General features: G+C 41.8%; 1 protein-coding gene and 1 long non-coding RNA gene across 6 annotated transcripts in view; one reads left to right on the top strand and one right to left on the bottom strand.

Moving 5' to 3' along the window:
- Positions 1-1,353: 1,353 nt before the first annotated feature.
- On the bottom strand, positions 1,354-18,946 carry LOC138847673 (uncharacterized). 3 transcript variants are annotated; one of them, XR_011385598.1, is made up of 3 exons: positions 18,591-18,946; positions 7,960-8,038; positions 1,354-2,583 (listed from the first exon to the last, which is right to left on the bottom strand). It is a non-coding gene; the product is annotated as an uncharacterized lncRNA (long non-coding RNA). The 3 variants fall into 3 exon arrangements; XR_011385596.1 differs by lacking the exon at positions 1,354-2,583 and adding an exon at positions 3,087-5,986; XR_011385597.1 differs by lacking the exon at positions 1,354-2,583 and adding an exon at positions 3,087-5,415.
- ZDHHC15 (zinc finger DHHC-type palmitoyltransferase 15) overlaps positions 18,939-20,920 on the top strand; it is an 82,718-nt gene continuing 80,736 nt past the window's right edge. For 2 of the 3 annotated variants that reach the window (XM_070067140.1, XM_051835085.2), the window contains exon 1: positions 18,980-19,360. In XM_070067140.1, the coding sequence (XP_069923241.1) occupies positions 19,225-19,360 (136 nt within the window). In that variant the 5' untranslated portion in view covers positions 18,980-19,224. Of the gene's footprint in view, positions 19,361-20,920 lie in introns of all 3 variants that reach the window. The other variant, XM_008248848.4, reaches the window with a different exon arrangement.

The following is a 20,920-nucleotide window of genomic DNA, read 5'->3' as shown; positions in this document are numbered from 1 at the left end:
GTTAACACCCTGGCCTGAAGCGCTGGCATCCTATACAGGCACCGGTTCAAGACCCGGCTGCTCCACTTCCAATCCAGCTCTCTGCTATGGCCTGGGAAAGCAGAAGATGGCCTAAGTCCTTTGGGCCCTGCACCCACAAGGGAGACCGGGAAGAAGCTCCTGGCTCCTGGCTTTGGATCGGCACAGTTCTGACCATTGCGGACAATTGGGGAATGAACCAGCGGATGGAAGACCTCTCTCTCTCTCCCTCTCCCTCTCCTCTGTGTAACTCTTTCAAGTGAATAAATAAATCTTTAAAAAATAAAATAAAATAAAGCATAGGTCTCATGTGGGTTACACAACGCTCATCAAAGCTATGCTGGATGTCATGTAGGTGCTCAGGCCAACTCTGAATGTTCAGAATTCTCAGATTTAAAGATGGTTGCTCTCATGTTTTTGCTGTTTTGTTTTCCTGGTGTCTGGGTGCTTTGTTTCACAATTTGCCCCTAGTCCCAGGAGGTATCCAGCCACAACTCAGGATGAGACTTGTCAAACTGATATTTTTCATGGTGCTCAGAACAGGCCAGATCCTCACTTCTGACTGCTACTGCTCCAGCAACTAGATTTACTACTCCAGCAATGGTACTTGTGGGCTTGGTAAATGGGGTATGGCTGGTGGTCTGTGGTGGTTGGAGCATAGGCAGGTTGCCTGTCACACCTTTTGCTAATAGAGCCATGGCTGGAGCCTAAAAGAATGGAGGAGGGTTTGTCTTCAGGGCCAGAAAGGTCGAGGGTCAAGCCATTGTCTTCGCTCTTCTCAGCTGATGTCTCCTTCTCTTGAGATGCTGGCCACCTCCAAAGGTGCTACATGTGTGCTGCAGAAGCCCCCCCCCCCCCCCGGGTTGACTTGTTTAGTATTTCTATGTTCACTTCAGCATCCACTTCCTGCTGAGGGGCAGCTATCTGGGTACAGGATGTCATGTGCCTGAGTCAGTGGGCCTGCCAGCAGGGGTACTCACAACAGCTCACATTCCAGCAGTCTAGTAACCATCATTCTACATTCCACTTCTATGAATTCAAATTTTTCAGATTCCACATGTGAGTTCATAGAGTATTTGTCTTTCTGTAACTGGTTTACTTCATCTAGCACAAGGTCTTCCAGATATATCAATATGAAAATGACAGATTTCCCTTCTTTAAAGCTTGAACAATATTCCATTGCACATGCATGTATACATATCACATATATATCTCTCTATAAATTTTCCTTATGTAGTCATCTGTTGATAGACATCTATACTGATTCCATATCTTGTCTATTGTGTATAATGCTTCAATGAAAATGGGAGTACAGATATCCCTTCCATATGCTGATTTCTTTTTTTATTAAACTTTTATTTAGTAAATATAAATTTCAAAAGTACAACTTTTGGATTATAGCATCTCCTACTCCCTCTCCCATCCCACTCTTCATTAAGATTTATTTTTAATTATCTTTATATACAGAAGATCAACTTAGTACATACTAAGTAAAGATTTCAACAGTTTGCACCCACACAGACACACAAAGTATAAAATACTGTTTGAATACTAGTTTTACCGTTAATTTGCATAGTACAACACATTAAGGACAGAGATCCTACATGGGGAGTAAGTGCACAGTGACTCCCATTATTGATTTAACAATTGACACTCTTATTTATGACATCAGTAATCACCGAGGCACTTGTCATATGTTGATTTCAATTCATTAGGGAGATACCCATAAGTATAGTGTTTACATTCAAAAATGAATAGTAGAATATTCACACAGAAAATCAATACGGAAACAGTTGTCTTAAACAAAACTATAGACTACATGGACCTAACAGACACATATAGAACATTACACCTAACAACAAACATTCTTCTCAAGTGCACAAAGAACATTCTCCAGGATAGATTATATATTAGGCCATAATTAACAAATTCAGGAAGATTTAAATAATTCTAAGGATCTTTTTTCTACTATAATGGAATAAAATTAGATTTAAGAATAACAAAATGGGAAAATTCTCAAATACATGGAAACTAAACAAAGTCTCTTTTAACTGATACATAAAATTATATATATTTACAGGACAGACAAGATTCATTCTCCTGATCAACCATTGTATCAAAGAAATAATAAAAATAAATTTAAAAAATAGCTCAAGACAAAAATGAAAACAAAACACAACACACCAAAAAGTATGGGATACAGCCAAAGGAGTACTAACAGGAAAGTTTACAGCAATAAATGGCTGAATTAAAAAAGAAAAAAAGGGATGGGTATTTGGAGTAGCAGTTAAGATGCCAGTTGGGATAACCTCCATCTCATATTGGAGTACCTGGGTCTGAGTGCCTGCTCCATTCCTGATTCCAGTTTCCTGCTAATGTGCATCCTGAGACACAACGGTAATGGCTCAAGTACTTGGGTCCCTGCCACCCAGTAGAACTAGATGGAGTTCCTGGATGCTGGGTTAGGCCTGGTCCAGCTCTGGAAGATGAAAGAGCTCGCTCTCTCTCTCTCTCTCTCTCTCTCTTTCTCTCTTCCATTCTCTCTCTCTCTCAGACATACACATCCTATTTTAAAAAAATAAATAACAATTAATAAATAATTTTTTTTTAGATTCTCTCTCTGTATTCTTTATTTCTTTTTTTAAAATTTTATTTAAGTTATACAAGATTCATGTATTTCATATATACAGATTTAGGAACATAGTGACACTTCCCCCCCTTCCTTCCCTCCCGCCCATGCTCCAACTCTTCTTTTTTTTTTTTTTATCTTTTATTTAATGAATATAAATTTCCAAAGTACGTCTCATGGGTTACAATGGCTTTCCCCCCCATACCGTCCCTCCCACCCACCACCCTCCCCTTTCCCACTCCCTCTCCCCTTCCATTCACATAAAGATTCATTTTCGATTATCTTAGTATACAGAAGATCAGCTTAGTATACCTTAAGTAAGGATTTCAACAGTTTGTTCCCACACAGAAACATAAAGTGAAAAATAATAGATGATTTTTTTTAAATGATGATGAAATCAGATCAGACCTATTGTCATGTTTAATCCCAGTGAGAGTCAAGTTGGGAATTGATAGTTTCTTTTTCTTTTTTTTTTTTTTAACAGAAGATCAGTTTAGTGTACATTAAGTAAAGATTTCAATCGTTTGCACCCCCATAGAAACACAAAGTGAAATATACTGTTTGAGTACTCGTTATAGCATTAAGCCTCAGTGTACAGCACATTAAGGACAGAGATCCTACATGAGGAGTAAGTGCACAGTGACTCCTGTTGTTGACTTTACAAATTGACACTCCTGTTATGGCATCAGTAATCTCCCTATGCACCAGTCATGAGTTTCCAAGGCTATGGAAGCCCCTTGAGTTCTCCGACTCTTATCTTGTTTAGACAAGGTCATAGTCAAAGTGGAGGTTCTCTCCTCCCTTCAGAGAAAGGCACCTCCCTCTTTGAAGACCTGTTCTTTCCACTGGGATCTCACTCACAGAGATCTTTTTGCCAGAGTGTCTTGGCTTTCCATGCCTGAAATACTCTCATGGGCTTTTCAGCCAGATCCGAGTGCCTTTAGGGCTGATTCTGAGGCCAGAGTGCTATTTAGGACATCCGCCATTCTATGAGTCTGCTGAGTATCTCACTTCCCATGTTGGATCACTCTCCCCTTTATTTATTCTATCGGTTAGTGTTAGCAGGTACTAGACTTGTTTATGTGCTCCCTTTGACTCTTAGTCCTTTCATTATGATCAATTGTGAACTGAAATTGATCACTTGGAATAGTGAGATGGCATTGGCACATGCCACCTTGATGGGATTGAATTGAATTTTAAAAAAATAAAGGAAAGGAACAATTCCAAATTCATTTTACAAGGCCAGCATAGCCTCACATCAAAGACAGACAAGGATACTATAAGAAAAAAAATTACAAGCAGATATCCCTTATAAGCACGGATGTGAAAGTCCTCAATAAAATACTAAAATAGAATTCAACAGTACATTAGAGGGGGCCAGTGCTGTGGCGCAGCAGGTTAAAGCCCTAGCCTGAAGCACCAGCATACCATATGGGTGCCAGTTTTTAGTCCTGGCTGCTCCTCTTCCAATCCAGCTCTCTGCTATGGCCTGGGATAGCAGCAGAAGTTGGCCCACGTCCTTGGGCCCCTGCACCGGCAAGGGAGACCCTGAAGTGCCTGGCTCCAGATCAGTGCAGCTCCAGCCATTGTGGCCATTTGGGGAGTGAACCAACAGAAGGAAGACCTCTCTCTCTGTCTCTACCTCTCTCTGTAACTCTGTCTTTCAAATAAATAAAAAAAATAAAATAAAATAAATCTTTTTTAAAAAAACAGTACATTAGGCCGGCGGCATGGCTCACTTGGCTAATCCTCCGCCTGCAGCACCAGCACCCTGGGTTCTAGACCCGGTTGCTCCTCTTCTAGTCCAGCTCTCTGCTGTGACCCAGGAGGGCAGTGGAGGATGGCCCAAGTGCTTGGGTCCTGCACCTGCATGGGAGACCAGGAGGAAGCACCTGGCTCCTGGCTTCGGATCAGCACAGCGCAGCCATAGCGGCCAATAGGGGAGTGAACCAACGGAAGGAAGACCTTTCTCTCTGTCTCTCTCTCGCTGTCTATAACTCTCTCTCTGTCTCTCTCTCTGTCTACCTCTTCCTGTCAAAAAAAAAAAAAAAAAACCAACACAACAACAACAACAACAAAAACCAGTACATTAAGATGATACAACATAATCAAGTGGGATTTATCTCAAGCATCCAAGAATGGTTCAACATGTAAATCAATAAATATGACACACCAAATTAATAGAATGAAGTATAAAAGTCACATGATCATCTCAATAGATACAGAAAATATTTGAGGAAAAAATCAACATCTGTTCATGTTAAAAAAAAAAAAACCTATAAACAAATTAGCTATAGAAAGAATGTACCAGGCCATATGTGTCAAGCTCATAACTGATATCATACTCAATGGTACAAAGATGGACGCTTTTCCTTTAAGATCAGGAAAAAGATCAGAATGCCCAGGGTCTTTTTTCTTACCTAGAAACCTTTAATTTTGGCTGGCGCCGTGGCTCACTAGGCTAATCCTCCGCCTTGCGGTGCCGGCACACCGGGTTCTAGTCCCGGTCGGGGCGCCAGATTCTGTCCCAATTGCCCCTCTTCCAGGCCAGCTCTCTGCTGTGGCCAGGGAGTGCAGTGGACGATGGCCCAAGTGCTTGGGCCCTGCACCCCATGGGAGACCAGGATAAGTACCTGGCTCCTGTCATCGGATCAGCGCAGTGCGCCGGCTGCAGCACGCTGTCTGCGGCGGCCATTGGAGGGTGAACCAACGGCAAAGGAAGACCTCTCTCTCTCTCTCTCTCTCTCTCTCTCTCACTGTCCATCCGCCTGTCCAAAAAAAATAAAAAAGAAAAGAAAAGAAACCTTTAATTTAAAGTACACAAACTTCATGTATTTCATATATACAAATTTAGAAACATAATGATTCTTCTCACCCTACCCTCCTTCCCTGATGTCCACTGTTACTACTTCAATTCAACATACTACCGGAAGTCCTAGCAAGAGCAATTAGACAAGAAAAAGAAATAAAAGGCATCCAAATCAGAGAGGTAAAAGTAAAACTGTCTCTCTTTGCATATGACATGATCTTTTATGTAGAAAATCCTTTAGTGGGCCGGTGCCGTGGCTCAATAGGCTAATCCTCCACCTTGCGGCGCCGGCACACCGGGTTCTAGTCCCGGTCAGGGCGCCGGATTCTGTCCCGGTTGCCCCTCTTCCAGGCCAGCTCTCTGCTATGGCCAGGGAGTGCAGTGGAGGATGGCCCAGGTGCTTGGGCCCTGCACCCCATGGGAGACCAGGAAAAGTACCTGGCTCCTTCCTTCGGAAGGCCATTGGAGGGTGAACCAACGGCAAAGGAAGACCTTTCTCTCTGTCTTTTCTCTCTCACTGTCCACTCTGCCTGTCAAAAAAAAAAAAAAAAAAAAAAAATCCTTTAGTAAAGTTGTAGGATACAAAGTCAATATATAAAAAGTAGTTACATCTATATATACTGACAACGAACTAACTCAAAAATAAATTAAGAAAATAACATCATTTAAAATAACATCAAAAAGAATAAAATACCTAGGAATAACTTAACCAAGGAGGCAAAAATATGGTACACTGAAAACTAAAAAAGAATGAAGAAAGAAATTAAGCAGACACAAATAAATGATAAGACATCCTACACCTGTGAATTGGAAGAATTAATTATTGTTAGAATGGCCATCTTACCCTAAGATATATACAGTCAATGAAACCCTTACCAAAATTCCAATGTCATTTTTCACAGAAATGGAAAAAATAATCCCAAAATTCATATGGAATCAAAAAAAGACTTCAAATAGCCAAAACAATCTTGAAAAGGAACAACAAATCTTTTTTAAAAAAATATTTATTTATTCGAAAGTCAGAGTTACACAGAGAGAGGAGAGGCAGAGAGAGAGTTGTCTTCCGTCCTATGGTTCACTCCCCAGATGGCCAGAACAGCCAGAGCTGTACCAATCTGAAGCAAGGAAACAGGAGCTTCCTCTGGGTCTCCCACGCGGGTGCAGGGGCCCAAGGACTTAGGCCATCTTCTACGGCTATCCCAGGCCACAGCAGAGAGCTGGATCAGAAGAGCAGCCAGGATTAGAACCGGCGCCCATATGGGATGCTGGTGCTTCAGGCCAGGGCATTAACCCTCCGCGCCACAGCACCGACCCCGGAACAACAAATCTTGAATTTTACACTTCATGATTTCAAATTATATGAATATTTCAAAGCTACAGTAATCAAAATAATATGGTTATGGCATAAAAACAAACACAAAAACCTTTGAAACAGAATAGAGAGCCTAGACATAAACCCACATGTACACAATCAACTAATCTTCCAGAAAGGCACCAAGAATACAAAATGTGCAAAAGATAGTCTCTCCAATAAATTGTGATGGGAAAACTGGATAGCTACATGAAAAAACATGAAATTCGCACTGCATACATGACTCACAAAAATCAATTCAAAATGGATTAAAGATTACTTAAATGTGGGCTGGCACCATGGCTCACTTGGTTAATCTTCCGCCTGCGGCGCCAGCATCCCATATGGGTGTCAGGTTCTAGTCCTGGTTGCTCCTCTTCTGGTCCAGCTCTCTGCTGTGGCCCGGGAGGGCAATGGAGGATGGCCCAAGTGCTTGGGCCCCTGTACCCATATGGGAGATCAGGAGGAAGCACCTGGCTCCTGTCTTCGGATTGGCGTAGCTCTGGCTGTAGCAGCCATTTGGGGAGTGAACCAATGGAACAAAGACCTTTCTCTCTGTCTCTCTCTCTCTCTCACTGTCTAACTCTATCTGTTAAAAAAAAAAAAAAGATTACTTAAATGTAAGACATGAGGGGCCAGTGCTGTGGCACAGTGGATTAAAGCCCTGGCCTGAAATGCCGGCATCCCATATGGGCGCCAGTTCACATCCTGCCTGTTCCACTTCCGATCCAGCTTTCTGCTATGGCCTGAGAAAGCAGTGGAAGATGGCTCAAGTCCTTGGTCCCCTGCACCCACGTGAGAGACCCAGAAGAAGCTCCTGGCTCCTGGCTTCGGATCAGTGCAGCTCCGGCCATTGCGGCCAATTGGGGAGTGAACCAGCAGATGGAAGACCTCTCTCTCTCTCTCTCTCTCTCTGCCTCCCCTCTCTCTGTGTAACTCTGACTTTCAAATAAATAAATAAATCTTTAAAAAATGTAAGACATGCAACCAAAAAATTCTTGGAAAAAGCTCCTCAACATTCATCTTTATAATTTTTTTTGATAGGACACCAAAAGCAGAGAATAAAAAGGAATATAAATGGGATTATAGCAAACTAAAAAGCAAACTTCTTCACAGCAAAGCAAACAATCAACATAAGAAAAGGTAACTTACAGAATGGGAGAAAATACATGGAAACCATCCATCTGATAAGGCGTCAATACCCAAAATATGTAAGTAACTCACATAATTGCTACAAAAAAAAAAAAAACACACCCGAATTTAAAATTTTTAAATGAACAAAGGACTAGATAGACATTTTTCAAATGACATATAAATGAGCAACAAGTATATGAAAAGGTATTCAACATGACTGATCATCAGGGAAATCCTGTTAGGCAGCTATCCTAAAGTCAAAAGACACCAAGTGTTGCGGAGGGTGTGGGGAAAAGGGAACCTTTATACATTGTTGATGGAAATGTAAGTTGGTACAGCCACTTTTGAGTTTTGGAAGTAACTCAAAAAAAAATTAAAAACAGAACTACCATATGGGCACTGGTGTTGTGGTGTAGCAGGTTAAGCCACTGCCTGAGATGCCAGCATCCTGTATGAGTGCCAGTTACAGTCCTGGCAGCTTCACTTCTGATCCAGCTCCCTTGTAATATGCTTGGATGATCAAAGTACTTGGACCTCACCACCCATGTAGAAGACCTGGATGAAGTTCCTGGCTCCTGGCTTCGGCCTAGCCCAGCCATGACTGTTGTGGCCATTTGGGGAGTGAACCAGCAGATGGAAGATCTCTTTTCTCTGTCTCTCTTTCTCTCTATGTTATTCTTCCTTTCAAATAAATAATATCTTATTTAAAAGCAACGACATTTTAGTTTTAAACAAACTGCCATATGACCCAAACATACCTCTTCTTGGTATATACCAAAAGAAAATGAAATTAGTACCAAGTAAAGATATGAAGGAACTTCAAAAATCTGTGGAAAATGGAATTAAAAGGTAAGTTTATTTTGCCAATTAGTATGTATCCCATATCCAGAGTGCCTGGGTTCGACTCCTAGTTCTGACTCCTGATTGCAGCTTCCTGCTAATGTGGACCCTGGGAGGCAACAGTGATGGCTCAAGTGGTTGGGTTTCTGCCACTAATGTAGGAGACCTGGATTGAATTCCACGTTCCTGGCTTCGGATCCCTGGCCATTGTGGGCATTTGAGGAGTGAACCAACAAATGGGAGCTTGCTTGCTCTCTATCTCTCTCTTTCTCACTCTCTTGTTCTATCTCTCCCTCTCAAATAAATGAATAACTTTTAAAATATAAGTTTATTTTTATGCAAAAAAATTCGAGATCCAGGGCCAGCATTGTGGCGTAGTGGGTAAAGCCACTGCTTAAGATGCTGGCATCCCAGATGGGCACTGTTTCATGTCCCAGCTGCTCCACTTCTGATCCAGCTCCATGATAATGGCCTGGGAAAAGCAGCGGAAGATGGCCCAAGTGTTTGGGCCCCTGCACCCACATGGGAGACCCGGAAAGAAACTCCTGGCTCCTGGCTTCAGCCTGGCCCAGCCCCAGCTGTTGTGGTCATCACAGTGGATGGAAGATTCTTTCTCTCTCTCTCTCTCCCTCCCTCCTTCTCCTCTGTGTCTCCCCCTCACTGTGTAATTCTTTCAAATAAATAATAAGAAAAGTTTGAGGTCCATCCATGATTTTTTCATAATACACATTTCCATGAGCTTTTTGAAGACCCCTTATATCTATACTCCCATGTTCATGGCAACACTATTGACATTAGCTAAAATATAGAAACAATCTAAATGTCTGCAACATATAAATGGATAAAGAATATATTCAGTCTTAAAAGGTAAGGAAATTCTGTTAACAGGTATGCAAAGCTAGTAGAAGATTCAAGTGTCAGTGCAATTCATCACAGCAATAAGCTAAAGAAAAATCACATGATTGTATCAGTAGATACAGAGACGTACTTGACAAAATGCAACACCCATTCATGATAAAAAAAAAATCATGAAACTAGAAATAGAGAACTTCCTCAACTTGGTAAGAATATCTACCAAAAACCTATAGCTAACATCATATTTAATGGTAAGAAACTAGAATGTGTTGCTAAAGGTTTATTTATTTTATTTGAAAGTTCAGAGTTATGGGGTGGGGTGGAGAGAGAGAGAGATCTTCCATCTGCTGCTTCACTCCCCATATGGCCACAACAGCCAGGGCTGGGCCAGGAGCTTCATCCCAGTCTCCCACATGAGTGGCAGGAGCCCAAACACTTGAGTAATCTTCTACTGCTTTTCCCAAGCCATTAGAAGGGAGCTAGATTGGAAGTGGATCAGCCAGGACACAAACTGGAGCCCATATGGGATGCTGGCATAGCAGGCCACAGCTTTACCCACTACGCCACGATGCCGGCCCCAGAAACTAAAATCTTTCCCACTAAAAACAAGAACAAGGCAAAGATGTCCTCTCTTTCCACTCCTTTTCAACATGGTACTGGAATTTCTAGCTAACACAATAAAATAAGAAAAGGAAACAACATATGCATCATTGAGAGTGAAGAAATAAAACCACCCTTATTCACAGATGGACATAATTTTCTATGCAGAAAGTCTGAAAGAATCTACAAAAAAAAAAACACATTGGAAGTATAAGCAATTATAACAAGGTGGAAGGACACAGGTTAATACACAAAAGTAAATCACTTTCCTATGAAACAGCAATGAACAAGTAGAATTTGAAATTAAAAACACAATACCATTTACGTTAGCACCTCCAAAAATGAAAAGCTTAAGTTATAAATATAATAAAATATGTACTGGATCTATAAAAGAAAAACTACAAAACTCAGATAAAAGAAATCAAAGAAGTAAATAAATGGAGAGGTACTGCATTGTTGATAGATTGGAAGATTCAATATTGTCAAGTTTTCATTTCTTCCCAATTCAATCTAGATTCAATACAATCCTAGCCAAAATCCCAACAAGTTATTTTGTGGATATCAAAAAACTGGCTCTAAATCTTATATATAAAAGTTAAAATATCCAGAATAGCCAACAAGATATTGAAAGGAAAATAACACTGGAGGACTAACACTACCTGACTTCAAGACTTACTATGAAGCTATAGTAATTAAAACAGTGTGGTATTGGTAAAAGAATAAATAGTTCAATGGATTAAAATAGCCCAGAAATAGAAACACATAAATAGTCAACTGATCTTTGACAAAGGAGTGAACATAATACAATGGAGAAAAGATTATCTTTTTAACAAATAGTGCTGGAACAACTGGACATTTATTTATTTATATATATATATATATATAGGATCTAGACACAGACCTTACAACCTCATTAGAAATCAATTCAAAATAGAACATGGATCTAAATGTTAAACATAAAACTCCTAGAAGATGACATGTGGAAATACAGATGATCATGGGTTTGATGATGACTTTTTAGAGAGGAGACCAAAGGCACAGCCATGAAAAAAAAAGAATTAATAAGCTGGACTTGGTTAAATTAAAAATTTCTTCTCCATGAAAGACACTACCAAGAGAAAGAAAAGGCACACCACTGCCTGGAAGAGAATATTTGCCACAGACATATATAAAAAGGGGGGCTGTGGTTTAAAATATGCAAATTAACTTTAAAACTCAACAATAAGAGAACAAACACCTCAATTTAAAAATGGGCCAATGAACCACGTGGAAGACAGCATGGAGATACCTCAGAAATCTGAATATAGACCTACCATATGATCCAGCCATCCCACTTCCAGGAATTTTCCCAAACCAAAGACATCAGCATACGAAAGAGTTATCTGTACTCTCATGTTCATTGCAGCACAGCTTACAATAGCTAAGACATGGAATCAACCCAGATGTCTGTCAACTGTTGACTGGGTAAAGAAATTATGCAGTACTACTATGGAGTACTATTCAGCTGTACAAAAAAAAAAAAAAAGAAATCCTGTCTTTTTTGTTTGTTTGTTTGGTTGTTTTTTTTTTGTTTTTTTTTGTTTGTTTGTTTGTTTGTTTGTTTTTTGACAGGCAGAGTGGACAGTGAGAGAGAGAAACAGAGAGAAAGGTCTTCCTTTTTCCATTGGTTCACCCCCCAATGGCCACTGCGGCCGGCGCACCGCGCTGATCCAAAGCCAGGAGCCAGGTGCGTCTCCTGGTATCCCATGCGGGTGCAGGGCCCAAGCACTTGGGCCATCCTCCACTGCACTCCCGGGCCACAGCAGAGAGCTGGACTGGAAGAGGGGCAACCGGGCAGAATTCAATGCTCTGACCGGGACTAGAAGGTGTGCCAGTGCCGCAGGCAGAGGATTAGCCTATTGAGCTGCGGCGCCGGCCAGAAATCCTGTCTTTTGCAACAAGATGGACACAACTGGAAAGCATCATACTTACTGAAATAAGCCAGTCCCAAAAAAGGCAGATATCATATGTTTTCCCTGATCTGAAGTACCTAATAGAGTACTTTTTAAAAAAGTTTTAATTTAATGAATGCATTTTTTCATAGATACAACTTTAGGAATATAGTGGTTCTTTCCCCCACATCCACCCCCCACCCCGACTCCCATCTCACCTCCCTCTCCCTCTCCCATCTCATTCTTCATTATGGTTCATTTTTAGTTTGATTTTATATATAGAGGACCAACTCCATGTTAATCATAGATTTAAACAGTTTGCACCCACACACAACATATAGAGTACAGTTTGAGAACAAGATTTGCAGTTGATTCTCATAGTATAACTCATTAAGGATGGAGGTCCTACATGGGGAGTAAGTGCACAGTGACTTCTGTTGTTCCTTTAACAATTAATACTCTTATTTATGACATCAGTCATCACCCGAGGCTCTTGCCATGGGCTGCCAAGGCTAAGGAAGCTTTTTGTGACCATAGACTCCATCCGTATTTTGACACGGCCATAAGCAAAGTGGATGTTCTTTCCTCCCTTCAGAGAAGAGTACATCCTTCTTTGATGGCCCTTTCTTTCCACTGAGGTCTCACAGAGACCCTCCGTGTAGGATATTTTTTGCCACAGAGTCTTGGTTTTCCATGCCTGAAATTCTCTCCCAGGCCTTTCAGCCAGACCAGGAAGCAAGCCTTAAGGGTTGATTCTGAGGTCAGAGTGTTATTTACAGCGAATGTCATTCTAGGAGTCTGCTATGTGGACTGCTTCCCATATTGGACTTTCCTTCCTTTTTAATTCTATTATTATTAGCAGGCACTTGATGTTTTTTATATGATCACTTTTACACTTAAACCTATCTATATGTTGACTTTAACATTTAATATGATCATTTTAACAGTTAAGATGGCATTTATACCAAATTTTTATGGGTTTGGAGTCCCATGATATTTTTAGGCTGTACCCTTAGAAGTTAAGTCTGTAGGACTGTATGCAGAACTATACTGCTTTACAGTTATAGATTCCCTCCTCTTATTCCTCCTCTTATTTTTAATTGGGATCTTTTTCCAATTGACTTAATATATATATGATTAACTCCATGTGACATAAAGAGTTCAGCATATAGTATGAAGAAAAGAAAAAGAAATAAAACAAAGAAAAAAAGGATATACAAAATAAAAAGTAGCAATAATAAACTGTCCCTTGACAGTCAGGTCAAGGACTATTCAAGTCATTGATTCTAAAAATGTCAATTTCATTTCTATAGCTTTCATTTTAGCAGCGCTATTAATTCTCCCAAACCAGGGAGAACATATGGTTATTTGTCTCTTTGGAATTGGGTTATTTCACTAAGTAAGAAGTTTTCCAGCTTGCTCCATTTTGTTGCAAATGACCAGATTTCATCCTTTTTACTGCTGTATAGTATTCCATTGTGTACATATCCCACAATTTCTTTATCCAGTCTGCAGTTAATGGGCATTTAGGTTGCTTTTATGTCTTAGCTATTGTGAATTGAGCTGCAATAAACATGGAGGTGCAAATAGCTCTATTGTTTACTGATTTCATTTCCCTTGGGTAAATTCCCAGGAGTGGGATGGCTGGGTCATATAGTAGGTCTATATTCAGATTTCTGAGGTATTTCCATAATGTTTTCCATAGTGGCTTTACTAGTTTACAGTCCCATCAACAGTGGGTTAGGGTGCCCTTTTCCCCACATCCTCTCCAGCATTTATTGTCTGCTGATTTCTGTATGAGGGCCACACTAACTGGGGTGAGGTGAAACCTCATTGTGGTTTTGATTTGCATTTCCTTGACGGCTAGAGATCCTGAATATTTTTTCACGTGTCTGTTGGCCATTTGGATTTCCTCTTTTGAAAAATGCCTGTTAAAGTCCATGGCCCATCTCTAATAGAGTACTTAAAATGTAATGTATTGGAGTGAAATGGACATTTTGAGATTCACTGATTTTTTTTTACAGTCCTTGTCTCTTCCATTGAGGAACAGTGTTTCTTTCTCTTCATACTGCTTGTTGAACTCTTTTACTTAGTATAGGGTTAACTATACAATCATTAAGTAAACTGAGAATAGATCTTTGTAAAAATCAAAAAGTGGGAATGGGAGAGGGAGGAGGAAGAAGTGTTGCAGCATGGGCAGGAAGGAGGATAGGGTGGGAAGTAGCACTATGTTCCTAAATCTGTATATATGAAATATATAAAACTTGTATAACTTAAATAAAATTTTTAAAAAATGGGCCAATGATCTGAACAGTCACCTCATCAAAGTAGAGATACGAATGGTAAGCAAGCATACAAAAAATATATTACATATTGCTTTATATAGCATCAGGAAAGTGCATATTAAAACAATGACATAACATTATAGGCCTTTTACAATTACCAAAATCCAGAACATTCACCACACTAAATTCTGGCAAAGGTGTGGAACAATGGAAATGCTCATTCATTGTTGGTGAGAATGAAAAAGTGTATACCCACTTCGGCAATTTCTTACAAAACTATATATTCTTACTGTACATTCCAACTATTCCACTCCTTGGTATTTATTCAAATGGACTGAAAACTTATGTCTGCACAAAAAAGTATATGTGAATGCTTATAGAAGCTTTATTCATTATTGTCAAAACTTGGAAGCAAACAAGACAAGTCATTTGTGGTATATCTAGGCAATGGAACACTTGTATTATTCAGCATGATAAAGGATGAACTATTAAGTAGTGAAAAGACATGAAAGAATCTTAAATGATATTGTCAATTAAAAGAAACCAATCTGAAAAGGCTATAAACTATATAATTGTATTTGTACAACATTTTGAAAAGGCAAAACTGGGTACATTTAAAAAATTAGTAATTGACAGAGGTAGGGGGAATGAATACATGGAGCACATAGGATTTTTATGACAGTTGTAATACTTAGAATATTGCAATGGTAGATACACGTCACCATACATTTGTCCAAACCCATAAGCCTCCACAATACTAAGAGTGAATGTTAACATAAACCACAGACTTAGCAATGTAGACTCATCAACTGTAACAAATGTACTGAGAGATTGATAAAGGAGAAGGCAATGATGTGTAGAGGCAGTGGTTATATGGGAAATCTCTGAAGCTTCTTCTCAATTTTGCTCTTAATCTACAATTCTCTAAAAAGTAAAGTCTTCAAAAACAAAATAAATTGGGATTGGGCATTTAGCCTAGCTGTTAAGATACCCATATTTCATACTGGAGTGTTTGGATTTGATTACTAAGTCTTGATTCCTGACTCCACTTTCCTGCCAATGCAGATACTGAGAGGCAGTGATTATGGCTCAAGTAACTGGGTTACTACCACCTATGTAGATCACTTGCATTGCATTACTGGCTCTTGGCTTCAGCTCTAGCCCAGACATACCCATTGTGGGCAGTTAGGAAGTGAACCAGGAAATGGAAGTGTGTTTGTCCTCATTCTTATTCTCTCTCTCTCTCTCTCTCTCTCTCTCCCCCCTCACTCTCTCTAATCAATTTTTAAAGTTCAATTAGGCTTTGTATGTCATATGATCTATGTCACAACTACTCAACTCTGCAATTATTGTGCAAAACATCTACAGGCAAATACATGGACACAAATGCCTTCCAACAAAAGTGTACTCATAAGTCAATGGACCAAATTTGCCCATGAGCAGTTTGCCAACCCTATTGTACACACTTGAACTTAGTTTGTCTCTCTGATTCTTGGCCCTATATGCTATTCTGGGTATAAGTTATCCCTATCTTAAGCTCTCTGACTCAGATTTTTTATTTATTTATTTATTTATTTTTTGACAGGCAGAGTGGACAGAGAGAGAAAGTTCTTCCTTTTTGCCGTTGGTTCACCCTCCAATGGCCGCCACAGCTGGCGCATCGTGTTGATCCGAAGCTAGGAGCCAGGTGCTTCTCCTGATCTCCCATGCGGGTGCAGGGCCCAAGGACTTGGGCCATCCTCCACTGCACTCCAGGGTCATAGCAGAGAGCTGGCCTGGAAGAGGGGCAACTGGGACAGAATCTGGCGCCCCGACCGGGACTAGAACCCGGGGTGCTGGTGCTGCAGGCGGAGGATTAGCCTATTGAGCCGTGGCGCCGGCCAGATTTTTTTTTAAATGATTTTATTTATATATTTGGAAGTTACAGAGAGAGGGAGAGAGAGACAAAGAGCTCTTCCATCTGCAGGTTCACCCCCCAAATGACCACAACAGCCAGTGCTAGGCCAGGCCAAAGCCAGGAGTCGGGAGCTTCATCTGGGTCTTCCACATGGGTGACAGGGATCTAAACACACAGGTCATCTTCCGCTGCTTTTCCCAGGCCCATTGGCAGGGTGTTAGATCAGAAGTGGAGCATCTGGTACATGAACCAGCACCCATATGGGATGCCAGCATTGCAGGCAGGCAACAGCTTTACCCACTATATCACAATGCTGCCTCTCCCCACAGACTTTTTAACATCCTCAGACTACCTTAGCAGCGAATTTATGTAAAATTCATCATGTCCATTATTATCTTCCCCAAACAAACTTGCTTTTCTCACCACAGTCCCTGTAAGTGATTAACATTTTTCATCCAAGGCAAGTGGAAGTTAGAAACCTGGTTGTTGACTTTGACTTATCTCCTTCTTGCTAGCCACTCAAAAAAATATCTGTTGATTCTCTCCCTAAAACACTATTACATCCGCTCCTTCTCCCCACCCTATCCCCTGCCTTAGGCCCAAGCCCTTGCCACTTCTTGGTTAGAATAACATTTTCCAGAAACATAAGATTACTTGCAGTACTCCAATATGCTGTGATGTTTTATATATCATTGCCACTACCCTTCCCCTTAACTCCTACTCCCACCCACCTTTGGTCTTCCCACTTAACTGTTAGTCATTATTCAAAACCAAGTTCAGACTTTCCCTTTTACATTTAATCACTGCCTCCTCAAGGCCACTCGGTTTAAATAGCATACCCTTAACAATCCCAAGACATGTGTTACAAGAGCCCCCAAGTTCATGAATAATGGAAAATTTAAGTACTAGAATCTTATGGCAGGAATTTGGCATAGAGGTTGACACTGCTTAGAATGTTCACATCCCATATCAGAGTGCCTAGGTTTGGGTCCTGACTCTGCTCCTGATTCTAGTTTTCTAGTGTTGCACCTTTTTGGAGGTAGCAAGTGATGGCTTAAGTACTTGGGTCCCTGCCACCTACATAGGAGACCTGGATTGAATTCTGGGCTCCTGGTCTCAGCCTGACCCAGCCCTGGATGTTGCAGGCATCTGGGGAGTAAACCAGAGGATGGGATATTTGTGTCTCTCTCTCCCTCTCTCTCTCTCTCTCAAATAAATAAACAAAAAAATTTTAAATAACCTTCAGGTCCAAATAACCATGTTACTTAATATTGTAATTAATGTCAACTTTGCATTTCATTACATTGTCATTTTAGTAACATCAACTGTAAAGTTCATTTAATCTAAAAAGAAACAATAAAATTCTGATCACTTCAGGAAATTTATTGCATATGTAACCATACATGGAGAAAAGAAAGCAGTCTTGTAGAAATCCTTGCTCCCACACAACAATCACACAGAATGTGAAAAAAACCACAGGTCCCAGCAAAATCACAAGTTTCTTCATGTAACAGACTTTTGGAAATCATTAAAACAGTAAGTGTCAAATACATAAATGCCAAAAGCATTTCTACTTTTGCACTTGTGTCAGTGAACACCTATTGCCCAGATCAGAACATAAAGGTCATACAGATAGGCCCCCTGCTTTGTCATTCTTTTTATATCAAAGCTGTCCTAACAGAAAGCACCACTTCAAAAACATTTGGCGAATTGGCTCCTAATTGGTCTCACTGCTTCTAGGCCATCTTCCTCTTCAAAATCCTGCCAGTTCCTTTACAAAAACTCATCCTTGATGTCACTGTATTTCCCCAAAACCTTTAATGCCTGTTGCTAGTCTCTGGTACAGGATTATGTCCCCACAGGGAGGCAGGGCATCTATGAGCCTTCACATCCTGGCCCCAGGCTATACTCCCAGTCTCATTCCCAGCCTCTCTCCTTCACTAACGTTCTCTTCAAGCCACGCCAGCTGTCCCTGGAACAACTTTTGGACTTTTCATTACTCTGCATCTTTGCAAATGCTGTTTCTTCTGTCTGAAAGGCCCTCCCCTTCTCATCTGCTTGCAAAACTTTCATTTGTTAATAACGCTCAGCTGTAGTAACATCACTACCTTTGTAGTTTTCTGACCTCTTTCAGAATCACAGTCTCCCTCATTTGTTTTTTTCTGCACCAAAGTGTTGATTACGAAAATAGACCAAGCTAATTCTGCAGGGGGTTAAGAAGCACCCTTTCAACCGACTTACCCCGGCAGCAACTGCGGCGCTACGTGTTAAGCATATTATTCGAGCAGCAATGGGAAGATGGGACCGGATGACCTTTAAGTCCGGAGATGCTATGGTTCGCATTTTTCACACTGTGTCTGTGTGTACTCGTGTGTGTTGGAGGTGGAGGAGGCAAGCAGGGAGAGGGAGACAAAAGGAGAAGGGGGAGGGACAAAAAGAGACAGAGAGGGACAAAGATAGGAGAGAAGAGGGTGGACGCAGTGCAGTAAGAGGAGATGGGCGGACCCCTATTTCTTCCGCTTTACAGTTTTGCAGAGGTCCAGCCCTGCCAGCATCTAGCGCTGAAGCGTGGGGGAGGGGGGTGGAAAGGGGAGGGCCCGCACTTCCTCTGAGCGTGCCCAGCCAGGACTGCCTGACGGATAACCTTCTGCTCCAACAAGGCCAGTTCCTCCACGCCGAGACTCACGCCTATTGTACCAGGCACGACGCACTCGGCCGCGCAGCCCCACAGGTGGGATCGGCCGGCGTGGGCCGAAGGTTCCCGCCAGGCTAGGCAGTGGAGCGCCGCACAGCGCGCCTTCCCGCCTCCCAGCCGCCGCCCCAGCAGTTCCGACCCAGCGCCAGCAGGCCTGCTCGGTCGATCTTCGAGCCGAAGATGCGGCGGGGCTGGAAGATGGCTCTGTCCGGGGGGCTGCGGTGCTGCCGCCGAGTACTGTCCTGGGTGCCAGTGCTCGTTATTGTCCTCGTCGTGCTCTGGTCCTACTATGCCTACGTCTTTGAGCTCTGCCTGGGTAAGTGGGGCTGGGCACCTAAGGTGGGGAAATTATGCTCCGGCATAATCGTCTGCCCTACCCTTCACACTGGTGTCCCCTGTGTTCTTAGCCCTCAGTCTGCGGTTTTCGTTTCGTTCTCCGAAGAGTGACCTGTCCCCAACCTCTGCCTTCCCACATTATCTCCTGTGCCCTCCCACGAGGGTCCCGCCATGTCACCATCGCCTCCCAGCTAGGGATTCTTATTTCCTTGTCCTACCCACAGTAATTTCCTGGCTGTTCCCATTAGGGCCCCCTTTCTCATACAAGGCAACCCCTGGCGCCTTGTGCTCTCATTCTGGCGACCCCCACTCTACCCAACTGAGGAAACAACATACCCCGTGTCCTTAAACTGCCCGCTTACCACTGTGAATTCCACCACTGCGTCCAACTAGGAAACCTACCGTTTTCCCTCCTACTGGAATCCCTCTAGGATTCCATACTAAGGATTTCTTGCTAAGAACCTCAAAATATTTCCTCTACTCCCTGGCTCTCCTTCCTCCCCCCTCACCCCAGGGTCCATCCTTTTCCCGAGATCGTCTCACACTAGCTGAAGTACATCGTGTCTTCATCCACTTGTGACCCCAAGGAACACCTTGTTCTATCCCACTGTGATCTTCCCCTTACAGCAGTAAGCCCTTCTCCTTCCGGGTGGGCTCTCCCATTTCCTCATCTTCTCCCAGGGAATGGGAGTTCTACACTACATTCTCTCCCCTCACACTGGAGCTCCTGATTGTATCACACGGTGTTCCCTCCAGTCTCCTGCTTACCTGCTTTGAGGAGCACTCCACTCATTCTCGTTAGGGACCTCACTTTACTATCGGATACTTCACACTGGTGACCCTGCTTTTGTCACACAATGATCCTGCCTGTCCCCCAGCTTCTCACACTACATGTTTCTCTTTACTCTCCCCAAAACGCTCCACAATCTCACTCATTTCCCTTCAAAGGGCCACTGTCTTGTAACCATGATTCCTCCTTGTTACCATTTTTGGGAAACCCACTTGGCACTGCTCTTCACTATTATTATTTCCTCTTACTTCTCTCTAGGATTGCATTTGTCCTCTGTCTTCTCAAACTAGGAAACCCTATCAATTCCCACTAGATTTCTAATATTTTGTACCTCCTCCAGTGGGAGTATCATTTCTTGTTCCCTCTATTAAGACCATTTCATTTATAATTCTGTGATCTTCTCTTATACCCTGTCCTGTCGCGTTAAGGAGCACTTCATCTTCTCCTTTTTATAAAATTGTTCCCACAGTCTATCAAGTACTTGCAAACTCAGAATTTCACAGTATTTCCTGATACAAACCCCAGTCCCTCCCCAACTTGGCTTCCTCCTGGTTCTGTATCTTTAATAGCCTTGTAATGTTCTCATCAACTCACAACAGAATTTTTTTTAACATTCATTTTATTTATTTGAAAGGCAGTTACAGAGAAAGGGAGAAACAGAGAGAGAAGGCACTCCCCAAATAGCTACAACAGCCAGAGCTGGACCAGTCTAAACCCAGGAGCCAGGAGCTTCTTCTGGGTCTCCCATGT

This window comes from Oryctolagus cuniculus, chromosome X (genome assembly GCF_964237555.1).
Source record: "Oryctolagus cuniculus chromosome X, mOryCun1.1, whole genome shotgun sequence".
Taxonomy (NCBI): Eukaryota; Metazoa; Chordata; class Mammalia; order Lagomorpha; family Leporidae; genus Oryctolagus; species Oryctolagus cuniculus.
The sequence above is the reverse complement of the archived record's forward strand: the minus strand, read 5'-3'. Positions and strand labels throughout refer to the sequence as shown.